This window comes from Pituophis catenifer, unplaced genomic scaffold, assembly GCF_029215685.1.
Source record: "Pituophis catenifer annectens isolate HBS135680 unplaced genomic scaffold, rPitCat1.0.hap2 SCAF_9, whole genome shotgun sequence".
NCBI classification, from domain to species: domain Eukaryota; kingdom Metazoa; phylum Chordata; class Lepidosauria; order Squamata; family Colubridae; genus Pituophis; species Pituophis catenifer.
This window is the reverse complement of record NW_027256889.1, coordinates 2,105,762-2,133,658: the sequence shown is the minus strand read 5'-3', so window position 1 is coordinate 2,133,658 and position 27,897 is coordinate 2,105,762. Positions and strand designations below refer to the sequence as shown.

The 27,897-nt window shown below is 46.0% G+C and overlaps 2 protein-coding genes across 2 annotated transcripts; both read right to left on the bottom strand.

Moving 5' to 3' along the window:
* Positions 1 to 332: 332 nt before the first annotated feature.
* Positions 333 to 10,804, bottom strand: LOC139321317 (chromogranin-A-like). The gene is made up of 6 exons (XM_070949988.1): positions 10,759 to 10,804; positions 4,792 to 4,838; positions 4,413 to 4,506; positions 3,491 to 3,559; positions 2,022 to 2,929; positions 333 to 1,180 (listed from the first exon to the last, which is right to left on the bottom strand). The coding sequence occupies exons 1-6, from the start codon at positions 10,802 to 10,804 to the stop codon at positions 1,097 to 1,099; spliced, it is 1,248 nt and encodes a 415-aa protein (XP_070806089.1). The 3' UTR covers positions 333 to 1,096.
* A 2,560-nt stretch (positions 10,805 to 13,364) lies between these two features.
* SARS2 (seryl-tRNA synthetase 2, mitochondrial) lies at positions 13,365 to 26,233 on the bottom strand. Its single transcript, XM_070949440.1, has 16 exons — positions 25,979 to 26,233; positions 24,898 to 24,993; positions 24,527 to 24,556; positions 23,793 to 23,933; positions 22,950 to 23,004; positions 22,745 to 22,808; positions 21,545 to 21,650; positions 21,025 to 21,072; positions 20,611 to 20,719; positions 20,090 to 20,135; positions 19,820 to 19,907; positions 18,760 to 18,872; positions 18,003 to 18,096; positions 15,637 to 15,729; positions 15,383 to 15,448; positions 13,365 to 14,112 (listed from the first exon to the last, which is right to left on the bottom strand). Exons 1-16 carry the CDS (start codon positions 26,231 to 26,233, stop codon positions 13,963 to 13,965), a joined length of 1,554 nt encoding a protein of 517 aa, XP_070805541.1. The 3' UTR covers positions 13,365 to 13,962.
* Positions 26,234 to 27,897: the final 1,664 nt, after the last annotated feature.

The following is a 27,897-nucleotide window of genomic DNA, read 5'->3' as shown; positions in this document are numbered from 1 at the left end:
AGTAATGCGAACTTGTCCCCCAGCCATTTAAAGACTTTGTAGTCGAAAATTCATAATAAAATACATGTGTAGCACTAAGCTTTTAGGAGGCGATCAAAGCTATCCTGGCAGTAGCAAGCGGAGATCTGAGGACGGTGGTCAGTGGGAAAACAGTTTTCTGTAGCCAGATTGAGTCCTTTACCTGGGAAGTAAGGGACTCCCTGTTTTGTGACAAAACGCGAGTCAGGTGGATATTTGTTGGGGTCCTTGATGCTCTCTGATGCTTTCTTGCTTTCTTATGACCCAACTAGGTAACATCAGTGCAAAAAGGGAGTGGGGTGCGTGGAGAGGAGGAGGAGGACTGCGTTCCTTGGCGCTTTCTGAGTTTGGTTTTCTTACAGACATTTCATGACCCAACTAGATAGTGTCATCAGTTCTGGAAGGGAATGGTGTTTGCTATCTGTTTATATACAAGTGGCTTGTCTTCTCAGTCTTGGGAGTGTCTTTGGTCATTCTTTGGTTAGACTGTAGTTAATTGTCTGAGTTGGTAGTTCCTCCCACCAAATTCCTTTAAGCTTATCAAGGAAATATCAAGAGAGCAAACCCCTCCTCCCTTCTGCACTGTTGACGTTACCTAGATGGGTCCTGAAACATCTGCAAGAAAACCCCCAAGCTCAAAGAGCGCCAAGGAACTCACAAGAAACCACCAACACTGACAGGGCAAACCACTTGTATACAAAGAGAGAGCAAAATCCCATTCCCTTCTAGTACTGAAGATGTTACCTAGCTGGGTAATGAAACGTCTGCAAACGTCCTCTTCCTCTCCACATACCCTACTCCCTTCTAGCACTGATGATGTTCCCTAGTTGGGTCCCGAAATGTCTGCAAGAAAACCACCAAGCTCAGAAAAGGCCCGGGATTCCACCGTTCAGTAACCCTGAGCTACAAATATTCTCTTCTTGACGATCATTGTAAGCAAGGGAAAACTTAGTTTAACAGTCTAAAGCCAAGCTGAATACAAGGGTCAGAGAGAAAGGAGGAAGGGGGGGCTGATAGAAGGCGACTTGATAGCTGGGATTTCTCCTACCCTCCCCAGCTCCTGAGGCAACAGCAGGATTTAACCCTTCTTCAGTTCTTCTAGCTTGTCAGCAGCCCACTTCAACTCCCGCTCAATCTCTTCCAGTTTCTCCACTTCCGGAGCCTGAAGGAAAAAGCAACACGCAAGAAAAAAATCAGTTAAAAAAAACAAAAGGGAACTCTCCCGCATGTGTCTGATAGAAGTCTTCTCCATCCTCAGATGCGTGGACTTCATCTCCCACAATTCCCCAGCCGGGATGTCCACGGGCCGAGAAATTTAAGGCTGCCCCGCCATTTCCAAAATTGAGGAAATATGTTTTTAAGAGGGCGAAGGGCATTGTACACAACCTTTGAAGAAGACAAACTCAGGATAGAGGTAGTCCTCAACGTACGGCCGGAATGGGGACCGGAATTTATGAGCATTTTGGCCATAGTTATGAAGCGAACCACAATCGTGGTGAAAGGAGTTCTGACCATTGGCTCCTAAAGCAGGGGTGACCAACCTTGGTGATTTTACAACTTCTGGACTTCAACTCCCAGAATTCCCCAGCCAGTAAGTTATTGAACTTCAAGATGGGTGGACTTCAACTCCCAGAATTCCCTCGCTATCATGCCATTGAACTTCAAGATGGGTGGACTTCAACTCCCAGAATTCCTTCGCTATCATGCCATTGAACTTTAAGATGGGTGGGCTTCAACTCCCAGAATTCCCCAGCCAGCATGGCTGGCTGGGGAATTCTGGGAGTTGAAGTCCACAAGTCTTAAAATCACCAAGGCCGGACACCCCTATCCTAAAGTATCCATATTTAGGAGAAACACTTTTTAGAAGCCTAAATCTTCATTTAGGATCTTCCCAGCTCCTTTTATTTTTCTGTTTTATTCCCCCTTCTTCCTTCTTTCCTTTTTTTTTTTTTTAAACCAAACCAGCTGATAGGTCCCCAAAGTGACTCTGCCTTGATACCAACCTTCCTCTGCCTGGCATGCTTTTCTTCCTCCTCCCCCTCTTCCTCCTCAGGAGTGTGGTGTCTGCCCCTCAGATCCGCCTGATCCTTCCAATATCTCATCTTGAGGTCCAAGTCCACCGATGGATGGCGGTGGCCGTATCTCGCCTTGTTGTGGTTCTCCTTTTCTTCCTCCTCCTCTTCTTCCTGCCACGGCTTCCACCCTTTATGGAGGTGGGCCTTGGACTTGGAGCTTTTAAGACCCTTCTCTTGTTCTTCCTCTTCAAACTGTGAGGTCTCCTCGTCGCTGGCCTTCTCCGCCACCCTCTTGGCCACGGCCGATCTCCTCTCTTCTCCCTCCCACTTCTCATCATCGCTGTGCCCTCCAGGATGGTATTTCTTCTTCTCCTCTTCTTCTGAGGTGTCATCTCCCTCTTCCTCATCCATCCTAAAGCGTCTCTTGCCCATTTCCTGCCCCTCCTGGCTTTCTTCGTCTCCCTGATGCATTCCCTTTCTGATTTTGGGCGGCCTAGAACCTCTTTTCTTGACGTGGCCAAAATATTCCTTGGAGTGCCACGTCTCTGAGGAGGTCCTCTTCTTTATATCTCCTTCCTCCTCCTCCTCCTCCTCCTCTTCCTCTTCCTCCCGTTCCTTCAAAGCCTCTTGAGAGACCTCAGTGTTCTCCTTTGGGTCTTTACTTTTCTCATCCTTCTTTGTCACCTCCTTCTCCTCTTCCTTCTTCTTCTCCTCTTCCTCCTTTTTCTCCTCTTCCTCCTTCTTCTCTTCTTTCTTTTTGCCAGCGTGCTCTTCCCTCTTCTCCGGGGCAGCTTCCTTCTGTTGGGCAGGCTCCTCCCTCTTCTTGAGTTCTCCTTTTTGCTTTCCTTCCCGAGAACTGTGGTCCGTTTCCTGGGCCAGGAGATGCTTTGTATTTTCTGGAAACGGAATGGAAGACATTGAAGAAGAAAAAGTAAACGTTAAAAGTAAAAAAAACCCACAACTCTTTCGCTCGTGCCGTCATTCTGCTGATTCTGAATTCTGTAATTCTCACAGTGCTGTCTAACGTCTTTGTATGCTTACCCACGTAGTATGGCTGTAGTAGTATTATTTATCCTTATCTTCTTTATTATTTCTTCCTATTGTTATTATTAATATGATGATGATTATCTGTTGCTTTGCATGTTCCCTGAGACAAATTCCTTGTGTGACTAATCACACTTGGACAAATAAAGCATTCAATTCAATACAATACAGGTAGTCCTCAACTTACGACCACAAGTGAACCCAAAACATCCAGTGGATACTTTTCCAGAAGAAAAACAGATCTTCCAGTGAGTTCTTTTCCAGGAGAAAGATACTGGTCCAGAGTGCAGCTCCTGAGTCCCCCTCCTCGATACACCCAGGCATGAGTGGGCCCAAGATAGCACCCTAAAAGGGCCCCCTTACCCTCCATCTCCACCTCGCAAGGAACCGAACTCAGGAATGGAGTTGCTTACCTTGATGGGCGAGTTCCTCCAACTCCGTCAGCAGATGCCGATGATGGAGCATCGTCAGGACTCTCTCGTCTGAAATGGAACTCGTGTTAACGCTCCCAGAGTAACACATGCAGGTGTTGCTTGCGCATAATGCAAGAAACTGGCAGGGTGCAGGGTTGAGGTTATGGAATGTGGGAAAGAGCTTGGGAGACAGGACAAAGAGGACAGACAGATAAGAGATTGCATCGCCCTTAGATTTGCAGGATTGACACCTCGTGGGGTAAACCCAGATGAGCAAATTCTACTTTGCTGTACTAGCAATAGCACTTGGACTTCTATACCGCTTTACAGTGCTTTACAGCCCTCTCTAAGCGGTTTACAGAGTCAGAATCTGGCCCCCAACAACCTGGGTGCAACTTTACCGACCTTGGAAGGCCGAGTCAATCTCGAGCTAGTCAGAATTGAACCCTTGGCAGTCGGCAGAATTAGCCTGTATTCTAACCACTGCGCCACCACGGCTCTTCTCTAACGCTAGAGAATCTTGTAAGTCTGAAGCTACAATTGTCCCCCCCGTCTCCTTTACCACCCAAGAAAATAGGGACCGTCTCCTGTGAGCCTCCCTGGGGTTTGCAGAGAGGAGGAGGAAGAGGAAGAGGACGACTGTTGGGTCCTCGGTGCTTTCTGAACTCGGTGGTTTTCTTGCAGACATTTCACGACCCAGCTAGGTAACATTATCAGCATTAGAAGGGAGTGGGGGGGGAGGAGGAGGACTATGGGGTCCTTGGAGCTCCCTGAGCTTGGTGGTTTTCTTGCAGATGCTTCACTACCCAGCTAAGTAACATCATCAGTGCTAGAAGGAAGTGACATTTGTGGACAGGAGGAGGAGGAGGAGGAGGAGGAGGAGGAGGAGGAGGAGGAGGAGGAAGCCCAAATCTCCACTTACCCTCTCTCAGGATCTTCATGCAGTCACTGGTCACCGGCATTGGGCTGGATCTGGACAGGGTGTCTGCTAAGATTTCCGAGATGCATTTAATCACCTGGCCAGAAAATCAGAAGAAGACAGGAAGTTAGGCGTGGAAGCTATTTTGAGGTTCTCTTTCCCATGGGGAACCCAGATTCACTGAACAATCCTGTTGCTCATTCAACCATTGCAGGGATTCCCTTAGGCAATGTGGCAAGAAAAGACATAAAATGGGGCAAAAGTCACAAAAAGTGTCTCACTTAACAACAGAAATTTTGGCTCAATATACAGGTAGTCCTCGGTTATAAGCCGAGGACTACCTATAGAGCCTTCACTCTCCCTCCCTTCCCCTTTCCTTTACCGTTTCATCGTCCTTGGACACCTGAGTAGGTACAGGCAGCGAAAATGCTGGGGGGGAAAAAAAGAGAGAAAGCATCATAGCTTGCCAAATATTCAAACAGGCCTAAATTTCAGCAGCAAAACACAGTGCTTGGTTAGCCTGCTAGGCTTTGCATTTATGACCGGTCCAATATTAATCCGACTTTCCTTTCTGTGACATGGGAATAAAAGAGCAGAGGTGGGACTTGGCGCTTTCTAATCTAGTTGATGTGGATAAAAGAACAGAACAGAATAACAAGACTTGGAAGGGACTTTGGGGGTCTTCTAATCCAACCCCCTGCTCGGGCAGGAAATCCTCCACCATTTGAGACAAATGGCTACTCAATCTCTTCTTTAAAACTTTCCATGTTGGAGCACCCACAACCTCTGGAGGCAAGTTGTTCCACTGATTAATTGTTCTTACTTTCAGGAAATTTCTCCTTAGTTCTAGGTTGCTTCTCTTCTTGATTCGTTTCCATCCGTTGCTTCTTCTCCTGCCTTCTGGTGCTTTGCAGAATAGCTTGACTCCCTCTTCTTTGGGGCAGCCCCTGAGATATTGGAACACTGCTGTCATGTCTCCCCTAGTCCTTCTTTTCATTAAACTAGACAGACCCAGTTCCTGCAACCGTTCTTCATATATTTGAGCCTCCAGTTCCCTAATCCTCTTTGTTGCTCTTCCCTGCACTCTTTCCAGAATCTCAACATCTTTTTTTTAATATCGTGGCAACCAAAACTGGATGCTGTATCCCAAGTGTGGCCTTACCAAGGCATTATAAAGTGGTATCAACCCTGATCTTGATTCTATTCCTCTTTTCGATGTATTGTGTAACCCCCCCAGTCAATGGGAATAGCTTTTCATAAGAGAAGGCAGGCAAAATTGCTTTCTCTGACGTGCCCTCCTTTGAAAAGACACAATAAAAAGCAGGCTTGAAGTGGCTTAATTTCTGGAAAGCGAATCGTGTCCGGGTTGCAGGGCATCACAGCTCCAAACTCTCGCCAGCCCTGATGGAGGGAAACCGAGGTTTATGGCGTCTTCATCCTGTCCAGATATTGCAGTCTTTGTTTCTCTTCTCGTTTCCCCCCCCCTTTGAATTGGGCAAGAGCGCAGATTGGCATCTGTTGGGTGAGGGAAGAGACAGCTGTTCGGGGGCTTTTAAAGGATCTCCGCTGTGATTCGGTGGCAGGCTTCAGTTGTTAAGCCAGGTTCATTTTGTGCTGAATCACTTCGCCAAAAATTGACCGTCCGTTTTTCTTTTGAGCTCTCATAGTTCAAGAAAACCAAAGCAGGTTCTTATTTAAAGCAGGATGTTCCTCCGCCTGGGAACTATCTCCCTCCATCTCCACTTTGAGATGCCTTCTCTTCTCTTCTCTTCTCTTCTCTTCTCTTCTCTTCTCTTCTCTTCTCTTCTCTTCTCTTCTCTTCTCTTCTCTTCTCTTCTCTTCTCTCTTCTCTTCTCTTCTCTTCTCTTCTCTTCCTTTCCCTTCCCTTCCTTTCCCTTCTCTCTCCCATCCTCTCCTCCTCCTCTCTTCCTTCCCCTCTCCTCCTCTTTCCTCCCTTCTCCTCTCTTCCCTTCCTTCCTCTCCTCTCCCCCTTTTCCTTTCTTCCCTCCACTCCTTTCCTCCCTTTTCCTCTCTTCCTTCCCCTCCCCTCCCCTCCTCATCCTCTCTCCCTGTACTCCTTCCTTCCTTCCTTTTCCTCTTCCCTTCCCCCTCCCTGCTCCCCCTTCCCCCTTCTTGCCTTCCCTTCTCCCTTTTATTTTCTGATCTCCCTTCCCAAGCTAAAAAGCCCAGAAGAAATGAGACTGATTAAACCAGGGTCGTTCAACTTTGGCAACTTTTAAGACCTGTGTGGACCATCAGCTCTCAGAATTCCCCATCCAGCCATGCTATTCCGCAGGCAGGCTGAGGAATTCTGGGGGTTGAAGTCCAGAGGTCTTAAAAGTGGCCAAGCTTAGACCTCCCTGGATGAAATCTTCCTTATTTGTATATCTCCATTCAAGAAAAGCCTTTCGGCTGTTTCATTGGGGGACACCGAGCTGCTATTCAAGCAGATATCAGCAGAGGGCAGGCAAAGCTGCTTTCCGGTCGGAATAACAGTGAATATGTTTAAATTTTATTATTTACTTCTTAAATCGACGCACTGCCACTCTCACGCTGTCCCGTGACTGTGGCCAGCTTACGATCCGAATAAATAACTCTCCCCAGACCCTCTTAATGTCCTCTTTACCAAACCCACTGTTGCTTTTTAAAATAAGTCACGGGGTTGGACTAGAAGACCTCCAAGATCCCTTCCAAGTCTGTTGTTCTGTTATTCTGTAAAAAGGACCATTGATAACTAACGGGTGGGGGGAGGGCTGTTGCAAAGAAGTCTGTCATTATGGGGTTCATCATCTGGGGGGGGGGTTTCTACCCCTCCCCTCTGGCACAGAGAGCTGAGACTCTTAACAGCTTAGGAAGGCAGAAAGAGAAGGACTTAAGTTTTTCAGGTGTGCCAGTTTTACTTACATAAGACTTACATAATGCTAGAGACTGCACAACAACAATTCCAAAAAAAATAACCCAGAATGAAGAGAAAACATCAATCATGTACAGGAAGGAAACAGCTCCCTCTCTCCCTCCCCATCCACTCCCCCCCCCCATCCCACCCCAATTAACTCTGTTCTCTTCTAAACATGTTGTGTTGCTGGTTCCTGCTCTTTACGGGTTTGCATGAGATTGGAATTTATTTTTATTTTTATTTTGGATGCCCTCCTTCATTTAGGAGCCCAATCTTGACCTGGATAAGAAACTCGGGCACTGCTGCCTCCTAAATATCCTCTCGGCATCTCAGCTCTTATAGACCGGCTGCCAAATTAGAGGAATATAAGTACAGTATAGGGATGCGGTGGCTCAGTGGCCAAGATGCTGAGCTTGTCGATCGAAAGGTCGACAGTTCAGCGGTTCGAATCCCGAGTGCCGCGTCATGGGGTGAGCTCCCGTGACTTGTCCCAGCTTCTGCCAACCTAGCAGTTCGAAAGCAGGTAAAAAATGCAAGTAGAAAAATAGGGACCACCTTTGGTGGGAAGGTAACAGTGTTCCATGCGCCTTTGGTGTTGAGTCATGCCGGCCACATGACCACGGAGACGTCTTCGGACAGCGCTGGCTCTTCGGCTTTGAAACGGAGATGAACACCGCCCCCTAGAGTCGGGAACGACTAGCACATATGTGCGAGGGGAACCTTTACCTTAAATACAATATCTGCTTGGTGTGGAGTCACTTCCCTGATCTTTTTCAACTCTGTACTCGCAACTTTAGATTTGCTAGGGAATTCTGGGAGTTGAAGTCCAGGTATGCTAGCTGGGGAATTCTGGGAGCTGAAGTCCAGGCATGCTAGCTGGGGAATTCTGGGAGTTGAAGTCCAGGCATGCTAGCTGGGGAATTCTGGGAGCTGAAGTCCAGGCATGCTAGCTGGGGAATTCTGAGAGCCGAAGTCCACCTATTATAAAGCCACCGAGGTTGACAACAGTGATTTAAAACAAGGATAGAGAAGACAGAAACTGGGCAATCAGCCTCTGCCAGGAAACCATTTATTTATGAATTACTTTTTTTTAATTAAAAAGTAATATCGGGGCAGCACATCCGCTTTTGGGAAGGCACACTGGACGCATCAGGAAAAAAAAAACCCCTGAAAATGCAAAATTAATTTCCCTTATGATTTAAATGTCACCAATAGGGCATTATAAAACTAGGTCATCCTTTCCACTGATTATGATATGCTAGCAAAACGCTTTCCTTTTAGACCGTAGCAGCTCCTAAAAACTAAAGACACAAAGGAACAATTCCCCGATTGTTTTATTTAGAAATGGATCTGCTCCCTAGAAATCCTGATTTAGCCTAAAAAAAAAACCCACTTTATAACCGGGATGGAATGCCGGCTATCGAAGAGCCATGGGTGCACACCAATAAGCTGTACATCAGTGGTTCTCAACCTTCCTAATGCCGGAACCCTTTAATACAGTTCCTCATGTTGTGGTGACCCCCAACCATAAAATTATTCCTAAAACCATTGAAAATATGTGTTTTCTGATGGTCTTAGGCGACCCCCAAAGGGGTCATGACCCACAGGTTGAGAACCACTGCTGTACATCATCACATCAACCCGTCTCCCATTACAACTAACTGGTACACTGCATTGCCCAAGAAATCCATCAAGCCTTTTGGCCAACTTTCAAACTACAAAATGCAGCCAGTCTGTTGCCAAAAACCCAGGCAGGGAGCCCATTCACACCATCCAAGTATTTCAGGAATGGAAAAGAGGAGGGCTGAGTGTGCTTTTTTTAAAAAAAAAAATGCCTAGATAGGGGGAAAAAACAGGATTTTAAGTTTCAGCCTCCTTGGGACCAAAAGGCGCCGCTCTCCAGGGTGCTGAAATTCCGAGTTGGAATCCCATCCAAGTTCCGAAGACCACGACTGGCGCAGCGCTGGCCTAACCATGACTCTGCCTTCATCGGGACGAACCCCCGAATCCAAAGCAATAGTTGCTTTATTTAGCGGAACAGGGGCAATAAATAAATAAAGATAAATCAACTCTACTACCAGTATAACAGCTTGGTCTTGTCATAGACTCCGCATGGCATTGCAGAAAGGAGGCGGATTTTGGGAAAAGAGCCATCGAAAGAGAGGGAACAAAAGGAACGGGAAGGGGGGGAGGGGGAGTTTGAAAAAAAAAGCATTTTTTTAAAAAAAAATGCAACTGGGGAAGAGGGAGCCGCCTTCAAGGAGGAGGTTGAGAGAGGTTGAGGGTCACTCCGGCAGAAAGGTTTAAAACAGTGTTTCTCAACCTTGGAAGCTTGAAGATGGGTGGACTTCAACTCCCAGAATCCCCCAGCCAGCGCTGCTGGCTGGGGGATTCTGGGAGTTGAAGTCCACCCATCTTCAAGCTACCAAGGTTGAGAAACACTGGTTTAAAAGAAGCTGATAGAGATGATAATCAACTCCTAGTTTCAAAGCTGTGCAGGATTACTAGGTTGATGGGTTTCATTGGAATGAAAGCAGCAAACGACCGGGCCAGCCTTCTCCAATATCCTGCTGTTCTAAGTAGAGCGGACTCAAACTCCTATTGGTCCCAGCAGTATCTGGGCAGGTAAAGAGAAGGCTCTCTTGGCCAGAGGGCTGGACTAGAAGACCTCCACGGCCCCTCCCAGCTTTATGATTCTAAGGCTTACAGCCCCGTAGTGGGAAGGTAACAGATTGAGAAAGAAAACTGAAATAAGGCATATTTTAACTCTAACAGAAGGTTTCTAAAGAGAGATTGGGCAACCATTGGTCTGAAACGGCATAGGGTCTCCTGCTTGGAGCAGGGGGTCTCATCCCACTCTTTTATTTCGCTAGAATACATTCGCAAGTCAGATTCTTTTCCTTCAAGGACAAAAAAACATTTGAGATCTCCAAAGAAGGAACGGGCCATCCCTTCTGAGAAGCAGCCTTTCCCCCCCTCCGGTTTTGCTACCTTCGGGCAAAAACCATGCCTTTCCTGTGTAGGTAGAAGTGGGGGGGGGGAACCAGCAGGAAAGACTCCCGGGGACATGGTTACAAAACCCAGATTCTACGTCCCAACACTGAGCTTGTCCGATCAGAAAGGTCGACAGTTCGGCGGTTCGAATCCCCAGTACAGGTCTCCTGAGTAAGCAGGGGTTGGACTAGATGACCTCCAAGGTCCCTATCAACTTTCTGTTACTGTTATCATCAAGCTCCTTGGCCGGATCTGCATTTGAAGTTCAAGAAAAAACCCCGCCGGTGAGCTGGCAAAGGAGGCTGCTTAAGTGCTTAATGGAGCACGATCAGAAGATATTAAAAAATTAAAAAAAAAAAACTTTGGAGGGGTCGTTCCACTCGCGTCTTTCTCGGGGAATGGAGAGCGGACGGGGCTGGAAGGGGAAAGGAAGGGATGGAAACCACGCACGGGACTTACCTTGGCAGAGGCAAAGGAGCAGAAGCGAGGCTTCCAGACGAACCATCGCTCAAAAATCCCCAGCAAAGCTGCTTCTCTCGTCCTTCTTGGGGCGGTGGGTTAGGGTGGGAGAAGGAAAGGAGATCACAGAAAGGAGTAAAAGGGGGAGTGGGTGGGGGGGGGAAACCCCACGCAAAGGGAGCTCTTGCAGCAACCGGGCGAACGTCCTTGGATGAGGAAGCCTGAAGGACTTCTCTTTGCATGTGGAACTGAACAGAGTCGCATCGTAGACTTTGGAGAAAGGGGCGGGGGGAATGCTAAGGAGGAGGCTGGGAAGGAAGTGATGTCACCTGCTCCTAAAAACAGAAGGTTGAGGGGCTGGGGGAGGAGAGGGTCTCTTTATACTGGTGCTAATGAGACACACACACACACACCCCTTTTTGAAAAATCAATCAATCAATCTCCCTTTCCAGTGGGTTAGAGAATTCGTGCACGATTTAGCATTGCCTGCAAGGCAGGTTGGTGGTACCTCCGGCTGGAAAGAGGGGAGGGGATCGTTTTATGCAACCCTAGAAGTGTGAGGGAGGGGAGGAGGAAGGATTTGAACCAGGGGGGAGGGGAGCAGGAAACGGGTGGGGGGCAACGTTTTCAGAATTAAAGGCATCCCAAGCTTGCAATGCATCTTAAGCGCATAATGTTTGAAATAGGTTAGTGGCACTAAAGCAGGGGTGTCCAATTTGGCAACTTTGAAGGCTTATGGACTTCAACTCCCAGAATTCCCCAGCCAGCACAGGGGAAGAGCATGGCTGGTTAGGGAATTCTGGGAGTTGAAGTCCATAAGTCTTAAAGTTGCCAAGGTTGGACATCCCTGATTTAGAGCCAGAAACTTAAATCACCCAGTTTTTTGTTTCTGACTCTAAATCATGGATGTCCAACCTTGGCAAGGTTAAGATGGTTGGACTTCAATTCCCAGAATTCCCCAGCCAGCCATTTACTTCTGGGGGATTCTGGGAGTTGAAGTCCACAAGTTTTAAAGTTGCCAAGCTTGGACACTCCTTGAAATTCAAGGAGGCATTGCCACCCTCAATTAGCACCCAGAAGGACCACCCAACATGACAGACATTCAGCAAATCTTTGGATACTCAGGATTGAAGTAACACAACTTGGCGTTGGGTGACACAATTGGGAGACACGTTTCTGTCATCTGAGAAATTGATTATGACATTAGGCACAAATGAACTTGTTTGCACATATATATATATATACTGTATATATATATATATATATATATATATATATATATATATATATATATATATATTTTAAAGATGCCCCTGTCCTACTTTCCCATAGAGAATAATACGGCCAAGCAAAGAACAGCCAATGGCGATTAAGGGGATGGTCAAAACGGAAACTCAGCACGGAAAAGGAAGGGCAGGTGCAATTAAAAACAAACTTCCCATTTCCTTGAATGACATAAGAGCCTTTTCATGAAAACTCAGCACCCTATTCTTATCCTGCTTTTGTTAAATTAACTGAAGGCGGTGCACATAACCAGAACTCAATCCTCCTATTTCCCACAATCACCCTGTGAAATGGGTTGGGCTGAATCTGATTGGCCCAAAGTCACCCAGCCAGCTTTCATGCCTCAGGCAGGACTAGAACTCACTGTCTCCTGGTGATTGGCCCAAACTCAGCCAACTGGTTTTGATTTCTAAGATGGGACTAGAACTCAGTCTCCTGGTGATTGCCAGTCACCCACTGAGCCAGCTAAGGCAGGACTAGAACTCACCATCTCCTAGTTTCAACCTGGTACCTTAACAACTAGACCAAACTGGTCTCCCAGTTTCCCCTCCCATAAAGTTGTTCTACACCCAAAGCACAACCACCCCTTATGTGAACTAATGAGCCAGCCCCTCTGCCCTTTGGGTGACTATATACCTACAAGCAGGGATGAAATCCAGCAGATTCTGACAGGTTCTGGAGAACCGGTAACGGAAATTTTGAGTAGTTTGGAGAACTGGCAAATACCACCTCTGGCTGGCCCCCGAGTGGGGTGGGAATGGGGATTTTGCAGTATCCTTCCCCTGCCATGCCCACCAAGCCACACCCACAGAACCGGTGGTAAAAAAAAAATTGAATTTCACCACTGCCTCCAAGCATCCATAAAGTTGCATTTACTGGCCCAATTATTGTTGTTAAGCTACAACTCCCTTTTGCTCCAGACAAGCTTCTTAGAAGAGTGGTTTCCATGGCAGCCTGCTCCCTCTCCCTTGACCAGCTGCACCTGTTGATCTTCCTTTTGTCACAGGCCCTTTGTTCTGAAGTCACGCATGGAGCACCATAGCGTGCAACCAACGTGTTGTGCCAGAGGACCACAGCTGTCAGGCGGAACTCACTCAAGAGAGTGCGCAACAGCTGAAGTTGCAGAACAGGGTAGCACCCCCCCACAACAGATGGTGGCTCCCCCAAAACGGGTCTTTATCCCTGCCCTGGAGGAGGGGGGTGGGAGAAAACCCAGGGGGCTCATCCCCAACGCAGGGACAGCTCGTTTTTGAAAGGATGCAGATGGTACCAGATTTTTTCCGTCAAGGCTGCAAAGGAAGCCATTGAAAAGATCACCCCAATTCTTTATTTATTTACTATTTCTAGTCCTCTCCTTCCAGGTCAAGTTAGCCCGGTTGGGATTTGAGATGCAGGCTGTTTCCAAAAAGAATTTCAAGGGACAGAAAGAGTAAAGGACGAAACATTAGAAGGGTGCAGGATTCAAGAGGAAGAGACTAGAGTCTGAAATAAGTGTTCTGCTCCCCACGCAGGGACCTCCCCCAGTCTTGAAAATACGTCTCCATCCTTCAGAGAGGAACAAGAGAGGCTTGGCCGAAGGGTACCGAGGCCCCTCTTGTGTAGGAGAGGAGATGCCTCCGTTGGAAAGAGGCCCTGCTGGTTGGGTTGGTGGTGGATCATCTCTGGAAGACCCCAGACAGGAGAACAGGGGTCTCCCTCTACGGCCCGATGCCACCCAGCAAGGCACCACCCCAGAATATAACAGCGCAAGAAAACGTCTTTCTCCATTTGTGACTTCTGCAGGGGAAGCCGATGCAACGCGCCACATCGGAGCCCTCTCCAGCTGCCAGTCGGAGGTAGAAGTGGCACTTTTGCTGTTGAGGAGGGGCTGCCCCGTTTCGCAGCGGTATTCCGGCCCCTAACGGACGGTCCTCGCTCCTTCTAAGTTTTCCAGGGCTTCTCCAAGATTGGTTTCTTCCCTTTCTTGGCCTGGTTGGGACCGATGTATTTTAGCGGGGTGTGGCTGGGTTTATGGATGACCTCGGCGCCCATCAGAGGCTGCAGGACCGCCGGGATCCGAACGCTGCCGTCCTGGGCGAAGGAGAAGGTGGGGACAAAAGCAGAAAAGGATTATTATCACCTGTGCATCATTCCTCACAGTCCTCAACTTACGACCGCAAACGGAGCTTGAATTCCCATTGCCGAGCAAGACCTTTTTTAAGTGAGTCGCGCTCCGATGTACCTTTCGTGACACACTGTTAAGCAAACCACCGCGGTTGTTAAGTGAATCACATGGTCGTTAAGCAAATCTGACTTCCCCCCCCCCAATGACTCTGCTTGTTGGAAGCCAGCTGGGAAGGGTGCAAATGGCGATTGTATGAGACCCCCCCCTCCCCCAAAGGATGTCATAAATACAAAATTCGGGGTATCGAGCACCCAAATCTTGATTGTATGAACCAGGGAGATACTGCTGCACTGGTCGTTAAGTGTGAGGACTGGTCACAAATCACTATTCCCAGTGCCGTTGCAACTTCAAACTATCGCTAAATGAATGGTTGCACGTCAAGGACCATCTCTTCCCATTTTATTTACAGTATGGATGCAAATATTTATTTGATTTACAGAGTGAGGTTGACTTTGGCAGTTTCAGCCTGACTTGTTCCTGCAACTCAGAATTGGACTTCAAGGGCCAAAGAAAATCAGAATTCATTAAGATGGGTATAACAGCTTCCCACCCCCAAGCTGGTGCCTTCCAAGCACATTTGGACTAGAACTCCCAGCATTCCCCCAATCAGCTGGGCTATTTGCTCTGCACCCTGGCAGTGGGTCATCTACATTGGAGAAGGCTAGGACCAGAGGAAGTGGGTGCTAATGTCCTCCCTATTTTCCCCCCCACAAGCATCTATCCTCCCTTGCTGGCTAGGAATTCTGGGGGTCGTAGTTTATTTATTATTATTTATTAGTTCAATTTATATGCCGCCCTTCTCCGAAGACTCAGGGCATCTTACAATGCACTTATAGCAATAGCCTTCATTCTTTTGTATATACCTGCTTAGTAGGGCTTTTGGCCCCCCATAAGCGGTGTTTCTACAAGGTCAGCTTATTGCCCCCACAAACTGTATCCTCATTTTACCTACCTTGGAAGGATGGAAGGCTGAGTCAACCTTGAGCCTGGTGAGATTTGAACTCGCACTAATTGCAGGCAGCTGGCAGCTAAGTGCTACATAACAGCACTTAGTCCGCTGCACCACCAAGGCTCTTTTTTTCCAATGCACCCGGAGGACTCCAGCTTGCGCAAGGCTGCCGTATTCTGGAGCCTATGCAAAGGAAACACCCCCCACCCCCCCCCCATTTAACAAACCTTGAGTTGGTTGGACTCCAGGATGGCAATGAGCATCCGGGGAATTGCACAAGCCGTTCCGTTAACCTGCAAAGGCACAAGAGGGGTCGTGAATGTTTGGAGGCCGTACACACCAAGCCCCCAGCCCCAAGATTGCCCAGAGGGAGAAAAGGAATCAGGTGGGTGCTTTCTCCCTCTGCAGCCCACCCCCCTCCACCTTTTTTATTCTCGAGACATCTCCCCTCCGCCCCAGGGTCTCCCCGGACCGAGCTTACGGTATGTGCGAAGCTGAGCTGCTCTTTCTCGTCATAGTACATGATGTTCAGCCGCCGTGTCTGGTAATCGGTGCAATTAGAGACGCTGGAGATCTAGAGAGGGAGGGAAGAATGAAAGAAAAAGAGGATGAGGGCCAGGAAGACGATGGGCAAACCGAAAAGAAACAATTCCACCTCCATCTTGATTTAGGCAGAATTAGAATTCTTTTCTTGGAGCCTGGTGGCGCAGCAGAATAATAGCCCGTTATTAACATTCAGCTGCCTGCAATTACTGCAGGTTCGAATCTCGCCAGGCTCAAGGTCGACTCAGCCTTCCATCCTTTCTAAGGTAGGTAAATTGAGGACCCAGTTTGTGGGGGCAATAAGCTGACTTTGTATAAATATACAAAAGGATGAAGGCTATTGCTTAGCGCATTGTAAGCCGCCCTGAGTCTCCGGAGAAGGGCGGCATATAAATCAAATTTTAAAAATTTTAAAAAATAAAAAAAACATGAGCCATTATAAACATTCTTATTTATGTCTCAGTTCTTTCTTATCTAATTTTTTTCTATTTTTCTTTTAAATGTTATCCAATTCTGGGTTTTATTTAATTGACCAAACTAAGTAATAATTTTAATTAGCAATTTTATGATGTTTGTGTGTCTATATTTTTCTTGACTGTACACCGCCTTGAGTCCTACGGGAGAAAGGCGGTATAGAAATATAATAAATAAATAAATAAATAAATAAATAAACATTCTCAATCTTTTACATTGCTCTTTTATGAGGTTACAAAGCACCCCGAGTTGCTCGACGGTGAGATGGGCACCCTATAAATTTAATTAATAAATAAAAGTAATAAGAAGAAACACACTGACGTAGCCAAGAAGTTGTATTGGTGTGGTCCAGGAACGAGAACAGGGGCTGTCCCGTATAATCCAGAAGTGTTCAGGAGGGATTTTATTGCTTGTTTCTAAGGCTGGGATCATAATGAAGGCTTATTTTTTGGCAGATGGTTGTGGGTGCTCCAACGGTGGAGGTTTTTAAGAAGAGATTGGACAACGATTTGTCTGAAGTGGTTTCTTGCTTGAGCCAGGGGTTGGGCTAGATAACCTCCCAGATCCTTTCCAATATTCTCAGTTGGAGCTGCAGGATAGAGAGAGTAATACCTCCCTCCCCTTTGCTTTTAACCAAAATGAAGAAACAAGAATGGAGAAAGAAAAAAGTTTGGTCTGAAATACGTGAGGGGCTGGCTGCCCCAAATAAGAGGAGGTCAAATTATTCTCCAAAGCACCAGAAGGCAGGACAAGAAACAATGGATGGAAACTAATCAAAGAGAGAAACAACCTGGAAAAATGAAGGAGAAACTTCCTAACAGGGAGGACAATTAACCAGTGGAACAGCTTGCCACCAGAAGTTGTGGGTGCTTCCTCACTGGAGGTTTTTAAGAAGAGAGTGGACAGCCACTTGTCTGGAATGGGATAGGTTCTCCTGCTTGAGCAGAGGGCTGGACTAGAAGACCTCCGAGGTACCTTCCAGCCCATTCATTCATTCTATTAAAAAAAAGTGGGCCTTGATTTAATCCAGCAGATGACTCCAGAGATGGTGAATTCCTCACTCGGAACAAGACAAGCGAGTTCCCTGGAGAGAACTCATGAGTGTTGTGGCCCCGCCCTCTGAGCCTGTCCCATCGGAGGAAGAAAGCTCCGAGCATGAGGAAGAGGAGTCAGCCAGGCCTCCCTCTCCAGGCCCCTCCCCTCTGGCATTGTTTCAAGTGCCGGCTGAGGGAGAGGAAACAGCTGATTCGAGTCAAAGTGATAATGAAACATCATTCCTGGACGCACGCCTCTGAAGGCGTGATAAACGTTTGCAGCAGCTTGGGAGGCGTGCTAGGGATTAGAACTGAGTCACTGGACCACACCCCAGAGACTATATAATAGAGGGTAGTGGTCAAAGGATCCTTGTGACGAACAAAGCAAAACCTTGGAGTCACTAAAGCCTCGTCCGGAACTGCTGGGAGGAATATTATTTCTGCTTGGACTTTCTTGAACGTTCGTATCTTATCTGTCTATTTGTGAAAATAAAGTAACTTGGCAGACGGTGTGTCTATCGCTGCCAAGTTGGAGATAAGAACTGGGTGCATTCCAAAGTGTTTCCTTAACCCTCGACTGGCTGTGTGTGTGTGTGTGGGGACGGGGACAGATCAATGAGCTGTGAACACCTGAGCACCAGCAAACATTCCAGCTTGGACACTACCAAACCAGGGAGGCATCCACAGGTAGGTCAATCAAACCTTTGCACCGGCCATCTTGATTTTGCTTTTTGCCAACCCTTAGCGCGAACCCCACGCCCAAAAACCCAGGTCTTCAGACCCCCCCCCACCTCACCTCTCCATACTGGTTCCGTCCGGGCATCCAGGCCTCAATGTCAAATTTCCTGAAGGCAGACAGGCCCAGTTCGTGTGGGGGCATATCTAGAACTCTGCCACAAAGAAGAGAGGCTGGTCAGAGTGAAGCCCAGCAGCCACAAACAGGAACAGCGAAATCCTGAAGTCTGTTTGGGGGAGGCGCCATCTTGACTCATTTGGCTCTTTGGATGGGGAAACGGGGTTTACAGTGAACTCCTCCACGGGATACAGGTAGTCCTCGATTTACGACCACAATTGGGCCCACAATTTATGCCGCTAAACAGGACAGCTCTCAAGTGAGGTTTACAACCATTTTAAGACCTCTTTCGCCCCGCTTGTTAAGTGAAACACTGAAGTTGTTGTGTCAGTAACACGACTGTGAAGTGAATCTTATTCCCCCGCTGATTTGGCTTGCCCGAAGGACCAGTGACCCTGGGACACTGCAACCCGTCGTAAATATGAGTCAGCTGCCAAGCGCCCAGATTTTGATCACGTGACTCTGGGGGTGCTGCAACGGTTGTGTGAAAAACGGTCGTAAGTCACTTTTTTCACTGCCGTTGTAACTTGGAACGGTCACTAAACGAATGGTGGTAATTCGAGGACTGCCTGTGTAATAAAACTCTGTGGCTACTTCGCTGTGTAGATATTTCTCCCGTATTGGTGTTTCTCAATCCCAGCCACCCAGAAGAGGCTAGCACAGATCCTGCAACTGCTACCACGTCCACCACGTTCCTTACTTGTAGTGCAATCCCAGCTCCAGGAAAATCTCTTTCTGCAGGGCGAGAAATTCCTCCATCAACGCATTGCTTTCGAGACCCGTCTCGTTGGCGGTCACCCCAAACATTTCCACCTGGGCGAATGCAAGGAGGAGAAGAGAAAAGGGTGACCTCACTCGATGTTTTCCAAACTTGCCAACTTTAAGATGGGTGGACTCCAATTCCCAGAATTTCCCAGGCAATCTAACTTTTCAAGAACCACTTCATTTTTGGAGAGGAAAAATAATAATAATAATAATCTGAAACAGGCCCAACTTGGCAGCAAAAACGGAATACTCCAGCCAAGGTAAAATTGGCTGTGTCTTATTTTGCACTTGTTTTGTTCTGAGAAACATAATCCTCCACTGATTTGTCACTAATGTTATGTTATTGTTATTATCACTAACGTTATGTTATTGTGGTCGTAAGCTACAACCACAATTGAGCCCAAAATGTCTGTTGCTAAGTGAGAGTTCAGTGAGTTCTGCCCCATTTTAGCCCTGTCTTCCCTTCGTTATTAAGTGAATCACTGCAGCTGCTCATTTAGTGACACGGTTGTTAAGTGAATCCGACTTCCCCATTGACTTGGCTTGTCAGAAGGTTGCAAGAGGAGATCTCGTGACCCCAGGACGCTGCTACCGTCATAAATACAAGTCGGTGGCCAGGCGTCTGAATTTTGATCACACAACCCTGAGAATGCGGCAACGGTCCTAAGTGTGAAAAATGGTCTCTAAGTCCCTTTTTTCAGTGCCGTTCTAACTTCGAGTGGTCACTAAATGAACTGTTGTAAGTCAAGGACTGCCTGTATTTCTTTGCTCAACACTTGAGCTCCCTCCCTTCCACCACGATTTTGATTTTTCTCCAGGCACAGCTGAACCCACGCCGGCATCCAGCAGCTGAAATACGCCAGCCTGCATCCAGCAAAGCTGCCTTTGTTTGTGGCACTTGCAGAACCGCAGGTGCGCTGTATCCTTTCTCTCTCCGTCTGCAGACCTGGCCCTTGAAGGCGAGCGTGGACAAAACTGAGTCCAACCAGCCTCACCTTGGTGAACTGGTGCACCCGATAGAGTCCCCACGGTTCTTTCCCGGTTTCGGTTTCTGCTCGGTAGCAGGTGCTGGAACATACTATCCTGGCCAAGAGAAAAAGGATGATGAATCATGCCGGGTGGTGCAGATTCTCGGGCCTTCCCACCCACCCGCCCCACAAAAATCTGTTGGAAGTTAAAAAAAAAAAAAAAACCCTGGGAAATCTAGCCAGCTAGAAAGGCAATTCCGAAGGTGTGAATGCACAGCAAGTACAAAAGCAACTCACCTGACGGGCATATCCTTCAAAGCTACAGCATGGTCGGCAAAATAACCTGGAGAAGCCAAAACCAGAAAGAAAGGGGGAAAAAATGGGACTGATAGAAGAGAATATTTGTAGCTCGGGGGCAAATTATATTTGGTGGACTCTTGAGATTGAGTTTTCTTTCAGACGTTTCAGGACCCAACTAGGGAACATCATCAGTGCCAGAAGACGAGGAATCAAATAGTCCAAGAGTAAACAACAGCTTAATCAAGGAACCACCAAGAACATTCCCAGCCACACTGACAGGGGAAGCCACTTGTATATAAACAGAGAGCAAACCCTTCTAGCACTGATCTTGTTACCTAGCTGGGTCATGAAACATCTGCAAGGAAAACAACCAAGCTCAGAGAGCACCAGGGACCCCCACAGTCCTCCTCCTCCCCCCTCCTCCTCCACTCCACACACCCCTCTCCCTTCAAGCACTGATGTGGCCCCCAAATTCATCCTTCACTGGAGGCTGGAAGACTTCCCTGTTTCAACCATACCTGCAATGCCAACTTCAGATGTTCCCGCCAAGTTCAGATCCTCAAACTGGGAAGGGTCTATGCTATACACCAGGGAGGAGTGGACTTCAGGTAACATGCCACAGCCTTCCTGATAAACAGAAGACACTGATGATATTACCTAGTTGGGTGATAAGACGTCTACAAGAAAACCTCCATGCTCAGAGAGCACCAAGGACCCCGCAGTCCTCCTCCTCCCCTCTTCTCTTCCATCCCACAACTCTCCCTCCCTTCTAGTACTGATGAGGTTACCTAGTTGGGTAATGTAACATCTGCAAGAAAACTAAGACCACAGAGCACCAAGGACCCCATAGAAGCTAAGCAATGCATTCAGCCCCATAGACACCTTCATTAGCCAAAACTGGATGCAATGGAACAAAACAGAGGGATACTCACAAACACGGCTCCTTTAACCAAATCTGGGACGGTCATAGGAATGAAACCCTGAAGATAAAAGAAATGGTTGTTAAGGACTGCAGGAATGCCTCATGCCCCAATGCCTGTAAAAAACCCCATTTTTAGTTTGCTCTTAATGCAAAGGAGACAGAAAATCAGCATTGTGGAGCGTTTGCCGATCATTCTGAATTTTTTGCGATGAACTTTGGGGTACAATCTACACAACAGCATGGCTGGCTGTGGAATTCTGGGAGATGAAGTCCACCATACCTCTTAAAAGAGGTGTCAAGTTTAAACAACAATGATTTACACTCAAGAATTAGATCCCAAAGGTGCTTTTTTATTTTCAAGAGGCAACTGGGCTTCATTTTCCTTTGAAGGCATTTCGCTTCTCATCTGAGAAGCGGCTTCAAGGAAGTCCAGTTGCCCCTTGAAAAAAAGGCAACTTTGGAATAACCATCACCTGAAGGACCGAGAATCTCCATAGACATCAAGAATTAGATGCCCAAGAATTCCATACCTTTTGGATCAGCTTGGAGAAAGTGAACTGCACCAGGGCTCGCTCAAGCAAAGCACCTGCCCCACGGAGGTAGTACGATCGTAAACCAGAAATATGTGATAAGCGTCTACGGAGAAGAGGAGGTAGAAATAAGTGGTTTTTTTTTTTTAAAAAAATTATTTTATAGACAAACATACAATACATAATCATTCAGTGTATCATCTGAATACATCTTTTGTGTCTTCTTCTTACTCCAATATTTATCATATATTGATATTATCATTTCATTTATTGCAACATTTCTCCCACATTTAATACATTTATCTATCCTATATATATCTCTTCTCTAACCAATGATAAAATTGCCCCCATATCTTAAAAGTATTCCGATTCTTCTCTTTTTTTAATTGTCAACGTCAATCTATTCATTCCTGCACAATCCAATATTTTCTTATTTACTTCTCCCTCTTTAGGGAGTTTCTCTGATTTCCATCTTTGCGCAAGTACTATCCTTGTTGCAGTTATGACATGTATAATCAAATATATATTTTCTTTACTAAATTTCTCTGGTAAGATACCCAATAGGAACAGCTCAGGTTTTATGTTCAAGAGATTCCTAAGGGTGCAGCCAAATTAATTTGCAGCCTTCCCTTCTCTTTTGGGTAATATGGGTAATATTTAAATCAAGCCATCTGTTTGTCTCTTCAGGTTCCGAGCATTGGAAATTCTCATACCCTTAGCCATGTTCCAGCATAGCTAGTTGTGAACACAAACTGTACAGATTTTTCTGGAAAATGATCTCACTTATGTCACCTTCTGACATAAATCAGAAGGATTCTGGTAGAGCCTTTTATGAAAGCCAATTTTATTAAGTTTGGTTTTAAATTCTTATGAGCTACAGCTCACCAAAGCTTCTGCCTTTTAATCAAATACATTAGGCACAAATGCTGCTACCAGATTTCTGATTTTTTTTAACCACCACAGTCCAAATTGTCTCTCCTACAATATCCATAACTGACCTAGCATATTGCACTCTCTGCTTATTTCATTAAATGGTCATTAAACAAACACCACCTCTTATTTCAGTCTGATTAAGAAAAAATTCAACTCCGCCTATTCTACAGTATTCTCAAATTTCTATTTAGCAGATTAGCTGGAATATACTGGAGTGGAATGAGTTTTAATCCTACAATTTGGAATATTACAATTTTTCATACTAACCTTTGCCTTATAATATCCAGGTTTTCTCCAATTTCTAGGTGTCCTTTTACCTTGAAATCAAATTCTGTTTCCGAAACAAAGCAAAGAAGCAAAAGGCATTATATTTTGAAGTATTAGTGTTGCGTTAGCTGTCAAGTATTATTTTTGGCTGTAAATGGGCACTAAAACCTTTTCAATGGGTTCTGTATCTCAATGGTCTCCTCACCTGGTTTTTCGCCAATGATCTCTACTACCCTGGGTTCGTTCTCATCTTCAAATTGCTACGGGAAGAAAAGAGAAGAGGTGAAGACACAGCATCGAATATTCTTTCTGTCCAACTCAAGATGAAAAACACCAGGACTAAGCTAAGTGAATCCAAAGCAAGAGGACTCTGCAAGAATTTTATAGTAAAGGTTCAGGAAATTTGGGCCGCCTCACTCATAGGAGCTTATAGAAGGAGTGGCAGAAGCTGGGGGCGGAGTGAAAAGAGGAATCAGCCTAGAATTCCTACATAGTTAGAAAGGAAACTTAGTCCAACAACCCTCCCCCCTTGAATCCCAGGAAGTTAGTTGAGAAGATTCCTGTGTACAGGTAATCATTGACTTATGATCACAATTAAGCCCAAAATTTCTGTTGCTAAGTGAGACATTTCTTAAATGAGTTTTGCCCCATTATGTGACCTTCCCTGTCAGAGTTAAGGGAATCATTGCAGTTCTTAAAATTAATAACACAGTTGTTAATTTGCTTGCCCCAAGGTTGCTTGTCCCAAGATTGCAAATGGGAATCACCTGATCCCGGGATATTGCAACCGTCATAAATATAAACCAGTTACCAAACATTCAATCATGTGACTACGGAGATACTGCATTGGTATGAAAGTGTGAAAAACGGTTGTTAAGTCATGTTTTTCAGTGCCACTGTAACTGCAGTCACAAAACAAATGGTTGTAAGCCGAGGACTACCTGTATTGGCTTTTTAGCAATAAATCAGTTTAATTGGACCTGATCTTCCGTGCCTGACAAGAGTCCTAGGCATACTAAAATTTACTTCTCTATTTCACGCTCCTTACCACATCAGGGTGAATCCTGTTGGGCAGCTTTAGGGCATGCAGATAGTATTTTTCTTGCAACTCAACCTCCTCCTGACGCAAGGCATTAAGGCGAAAACGGATTTCTCTCCCCTCTTTCACCAAGGCGTTGTAAACAGGGAGCTGGTGGAAGAATGAAAGAGGGGAAAAGATGTTGAAGAATTCACAGAAGAAAGCAGAAAGTATCTATGGAGATTCTCCATCATCCAGGTCATGGTTGTCCCAAAGGTGCTTTTTCAAGAGGCAACTGGACTTTCATTTCCCATCCAAGAAGCTTCTTGGATCAGGAGCAAAACGTCTTCAAAGAAAAGCCAGTTGCCTCTTGAAAAAGCATCTTTGGGTGCTTTCCATTTTTATCGTTGTATTTTCTCCCTTTGTTTCTAACGCTTTTTATCTGTAACCGCCCAGAAATTTTGGGAGATGGGTGGCATATGCATTTAATCAATTATAGTAATCAAATTAGGTCCAGAAGGATTGTTGTCCTTATGGACAGACACGGGGGAACCTGTGGTGTGGGTCAGCAGGCACCTTTTCTGGCAAAAAGGCATAACTTCCATTGGTTTGAGGGCAACTCCAGGATCTGGGCATCACGTGCTTCAGAAGTGAACCGAACAAAGACCAAGCAAAGTAAATCAAGCAAATGCTAATTCTATGTTTAATGCCCTGGATTGAAATGATTAAGATAGCTGTAAAAAGAAAAAAAGAAATTTCCTTACCGTCTGTAAAGTACTGTCATCATGGCTTTTCTACAAAGAAGAAAACAGGACAGTTATTCATAAAACAAACCAATGTAATGATTGTGAATAATTAACTATCAACCAAGGACGTGAAGCTATTTTTGTCTATTCTACAACTATGAAAAGCAATCAATTAACATTCCAAAATTTGAGATAAACTATCTGAAGCATTGATTCAATCCTTTCCAGCTTTTTTTTTTAATGAAAAGTCCCCAGCAATCATAATTCAGTCAAAAAAACCCCAACAAGTTATTGAAGAGAAGTGGCCCGACATAGAAGCTTATTAATTCGTTAATGTATTTTCCTACAGTAAATTCAGGGGTTATTCCAGAGTGATCACGGACACTTACCGTAAAATTGTACACTTCTGTCCTCACTCTCTTTTTTTCTGCTGTGAGTTTTGCAATCTCCTCTTGAACCTGATTCAGTCTCTCCCAAGCAGTAACCTGATGGTTAGGATCCAGGAAGAAAGAAAATTACAACAGTCCAGCAAGGATTAAACCAGATCAGTCAAAAGGAGACACAATGGTATGAATATCCTCTTTCACCGCACCACAGTTCTGCTAAATCAGAAGCAACGGGAGGTTAAGTCTGTAGCCTCTAACTAAATTTACATGTAAGAAGTGAATCAACAACCCTATTTCTGAACCTCCAGATTTTTTTAAAAAAGCACTTTAAAATGCTTCCTTATCACATGGTACGATTCAATTGCTTTTAATTCAAGGCTTGGGGGATTCTGGGAGTTGAAGTCCACATATCTTAAAGCTGTAGAGGTTTTGGTCCCCATGATGTAAAAAAGATGTGGAGACTCTAGAAAGAGTGCAGAGAAAGAGGGGACTGGAGGCTAAAACATAGGAAGAACGGATGCAGGAACTGGATATGTCTAGTTTAATGAAAAGAAGGACTAGGGGAGACATGATAACAGTCTTCCAATATCTCAGGGACTGCCCCAAAGAAGAGGGAGTCAAGCTATTCTCCAAAGCACCTGAGGGTAGGACAATAAGCAATGGGTGGAAACTAATCAAGGAGACAAGCAACCTAGAACTAAGGAGAAATTTCCTGAGAGTGAGAACAATGAATCAGTGGAACGACTTGCCACCAGAAGTTGTGAATGCTCCAACACTGGAAGTTTTTAAGAAGATGTTGGACAACCATCTGCCTCAAGTGGTGTAGGGTTTCCTGCCTGGGCAGGGGGTTGGACTAGAAGACCTCCAAGGTCCCTTCCAACTCTTCTATTCTATATTTGTATCAGGTTGAAGAAGACCGATCTCTCTGGATAAAGGCGGGCGAGAGAGGGAGGACCCAGGGCGCCTTTGAAGCAACCCCTGGGAGGGAAAGCCAGGCGGTGCCCGAAGCCGAAATCCCAGCGCCCACCTCCGCGGCCCCTTCAGCCAAGCCAAGCGACCTCCACCCCCTCCACCCTCCGCTTACGATCTCGCGCAGGTCCAGCGCCTTGAGAGGCCCTTTGCGCGCCTCCACGTCCCGCTCGGCCTCGCTCAGCCGCTCGCTCAGCCCGGCCACGTCCAGCCGCGGCCACGACGCCCACCCTTCCCGCGCGTGCTCGTACAGGCGGCTCCTGGCGCCGCTGGAACCGGCCCTCCGAGGCGGCGATCGACGGAGCGGCGGCGCCTGCAGCGCCCGCCAAAGCCGACCCACGCCGCGACTCAGCCGCAGCGGCGCCGCCATGACAGTCGATCACATGACGCGACGCGGCCACGTCGGGGTCTCCGAGCCAGCCAATCCGAAGCGCCCGGCTGCGCCGCTGTGGTCACCATGGCAACGGAAGGCGGCCTGCGAGGGAGGCGAGTCCTTTGAAGGATGAGGGAGACGGAGAGTCTGCGCATGCTCTCTGAGCTTGGTGAGGGGTGGTTTGTGGACGTTTCGGGACCCAGCTAGGTAACATCAGCAGTTGATGGTGGGGCAGCAAACAAACCCCATTCTGCCTGGTGGTACTGGTGAGGTCACCTAGTTGGGTCATGAAACGACTGCAAGCAAACCACCAAGTTCAGCACCAAGAGCTGTTCAATTTTTAAATGATGGAGGGACACTGGGGAGACCCAGAATCAGGTTCCCTCATGGCCACAGAAATTCCCAGTCTGAATTTGAACCAGTCACTCTCTCAACCCAACCTTTACAGGGCTGTTGTGGGAAGATGGATGGATGAATACATAGACAGCCAGACAAGGATATTTAGATAGATAGATAGATAGATAGATAGATAGATAGATAGATAGATAGATAGACAGATAGACAGACAGACAGACAGACAGACAGACAGACGATAGATGGATGGATGGATAAGTGGATAAATATAAATAGATATTATTTTCCACTCCTGAATAAAATATGGGCTATAAACCTTTTTTTTTAAATGTACTATAATCTTTTATAGTACACAGGATTTCCCAAAATGTTGGGCTTCAATAATTTTCTAGGTGTGTGATCGCAGCAAAGTGATACATCTATGGAGACTCAGTTATCCAGGTCAACAGTTGTCCCAAAAGTGCTTTTTCAAGAAGCTTCTTCCATTCTAACATTTAGTCAGAGGCTTCTTGGGTGATAAGCGAAACGTCTGGAAGGGAAAGCCCAGTTGCCCTTGGAAAAAGCAACTTTGGGACAGCAAAGCTATTAAAACAGGTTTATGCCCTTTTCTGAACTAGATTCTGAACCCAATTTGTTTGGAGTTTGCTTTGTTCTGGCTTTCAACCCAGCCATGGTGATTTATGTTGCAGTCGACAATATGTACAATCCACATACAGTAGTTGTTGTAGGTCTCCAGTATGAAATTATATCCTTGAGGAGTAATGGTACAAAGGAAGAAAAGTACTGTTGAATGTAGGTCTCTTCCATAACAAACCACACAGTTAAACGTCATTGTTGTTCCTATTGGGTATCTTACCAGAGAAAATTAGTAAAGACAATATATTTTTGATTATACATGTATTAATAGCAGCAAGGATTGTTTAAGCACAAAATTGGAAAGCAGAAAATATACCATCGGAGGGAGAAGTAATTAAAAAAATTCTAGACTGTGCAGAAATGAACAGATTAACTCTGATGATAAAAGAAAGACAAGATTCAGAATACTTTAAGATATGGAATCTATTTTACTATTGGCTAGAAAAGAGATATAAATAAGCTTTAAAAGAGATGGATAAAAAATGTTATAACTAGAATACTATATTAGTGGAAAATTTTTGTAATGGACTTGGTGAGAACGAAGAGAGAAGAGATAAGAGAAGAGAAGAACTTTTTGGAGATAACACCGAGATGTCACATGGAAGAAATGAATGATGTTTTAAATTTTTGTTTGTCTTAAAAAAAAAAAAACACGTCATTGTGTATTCCTA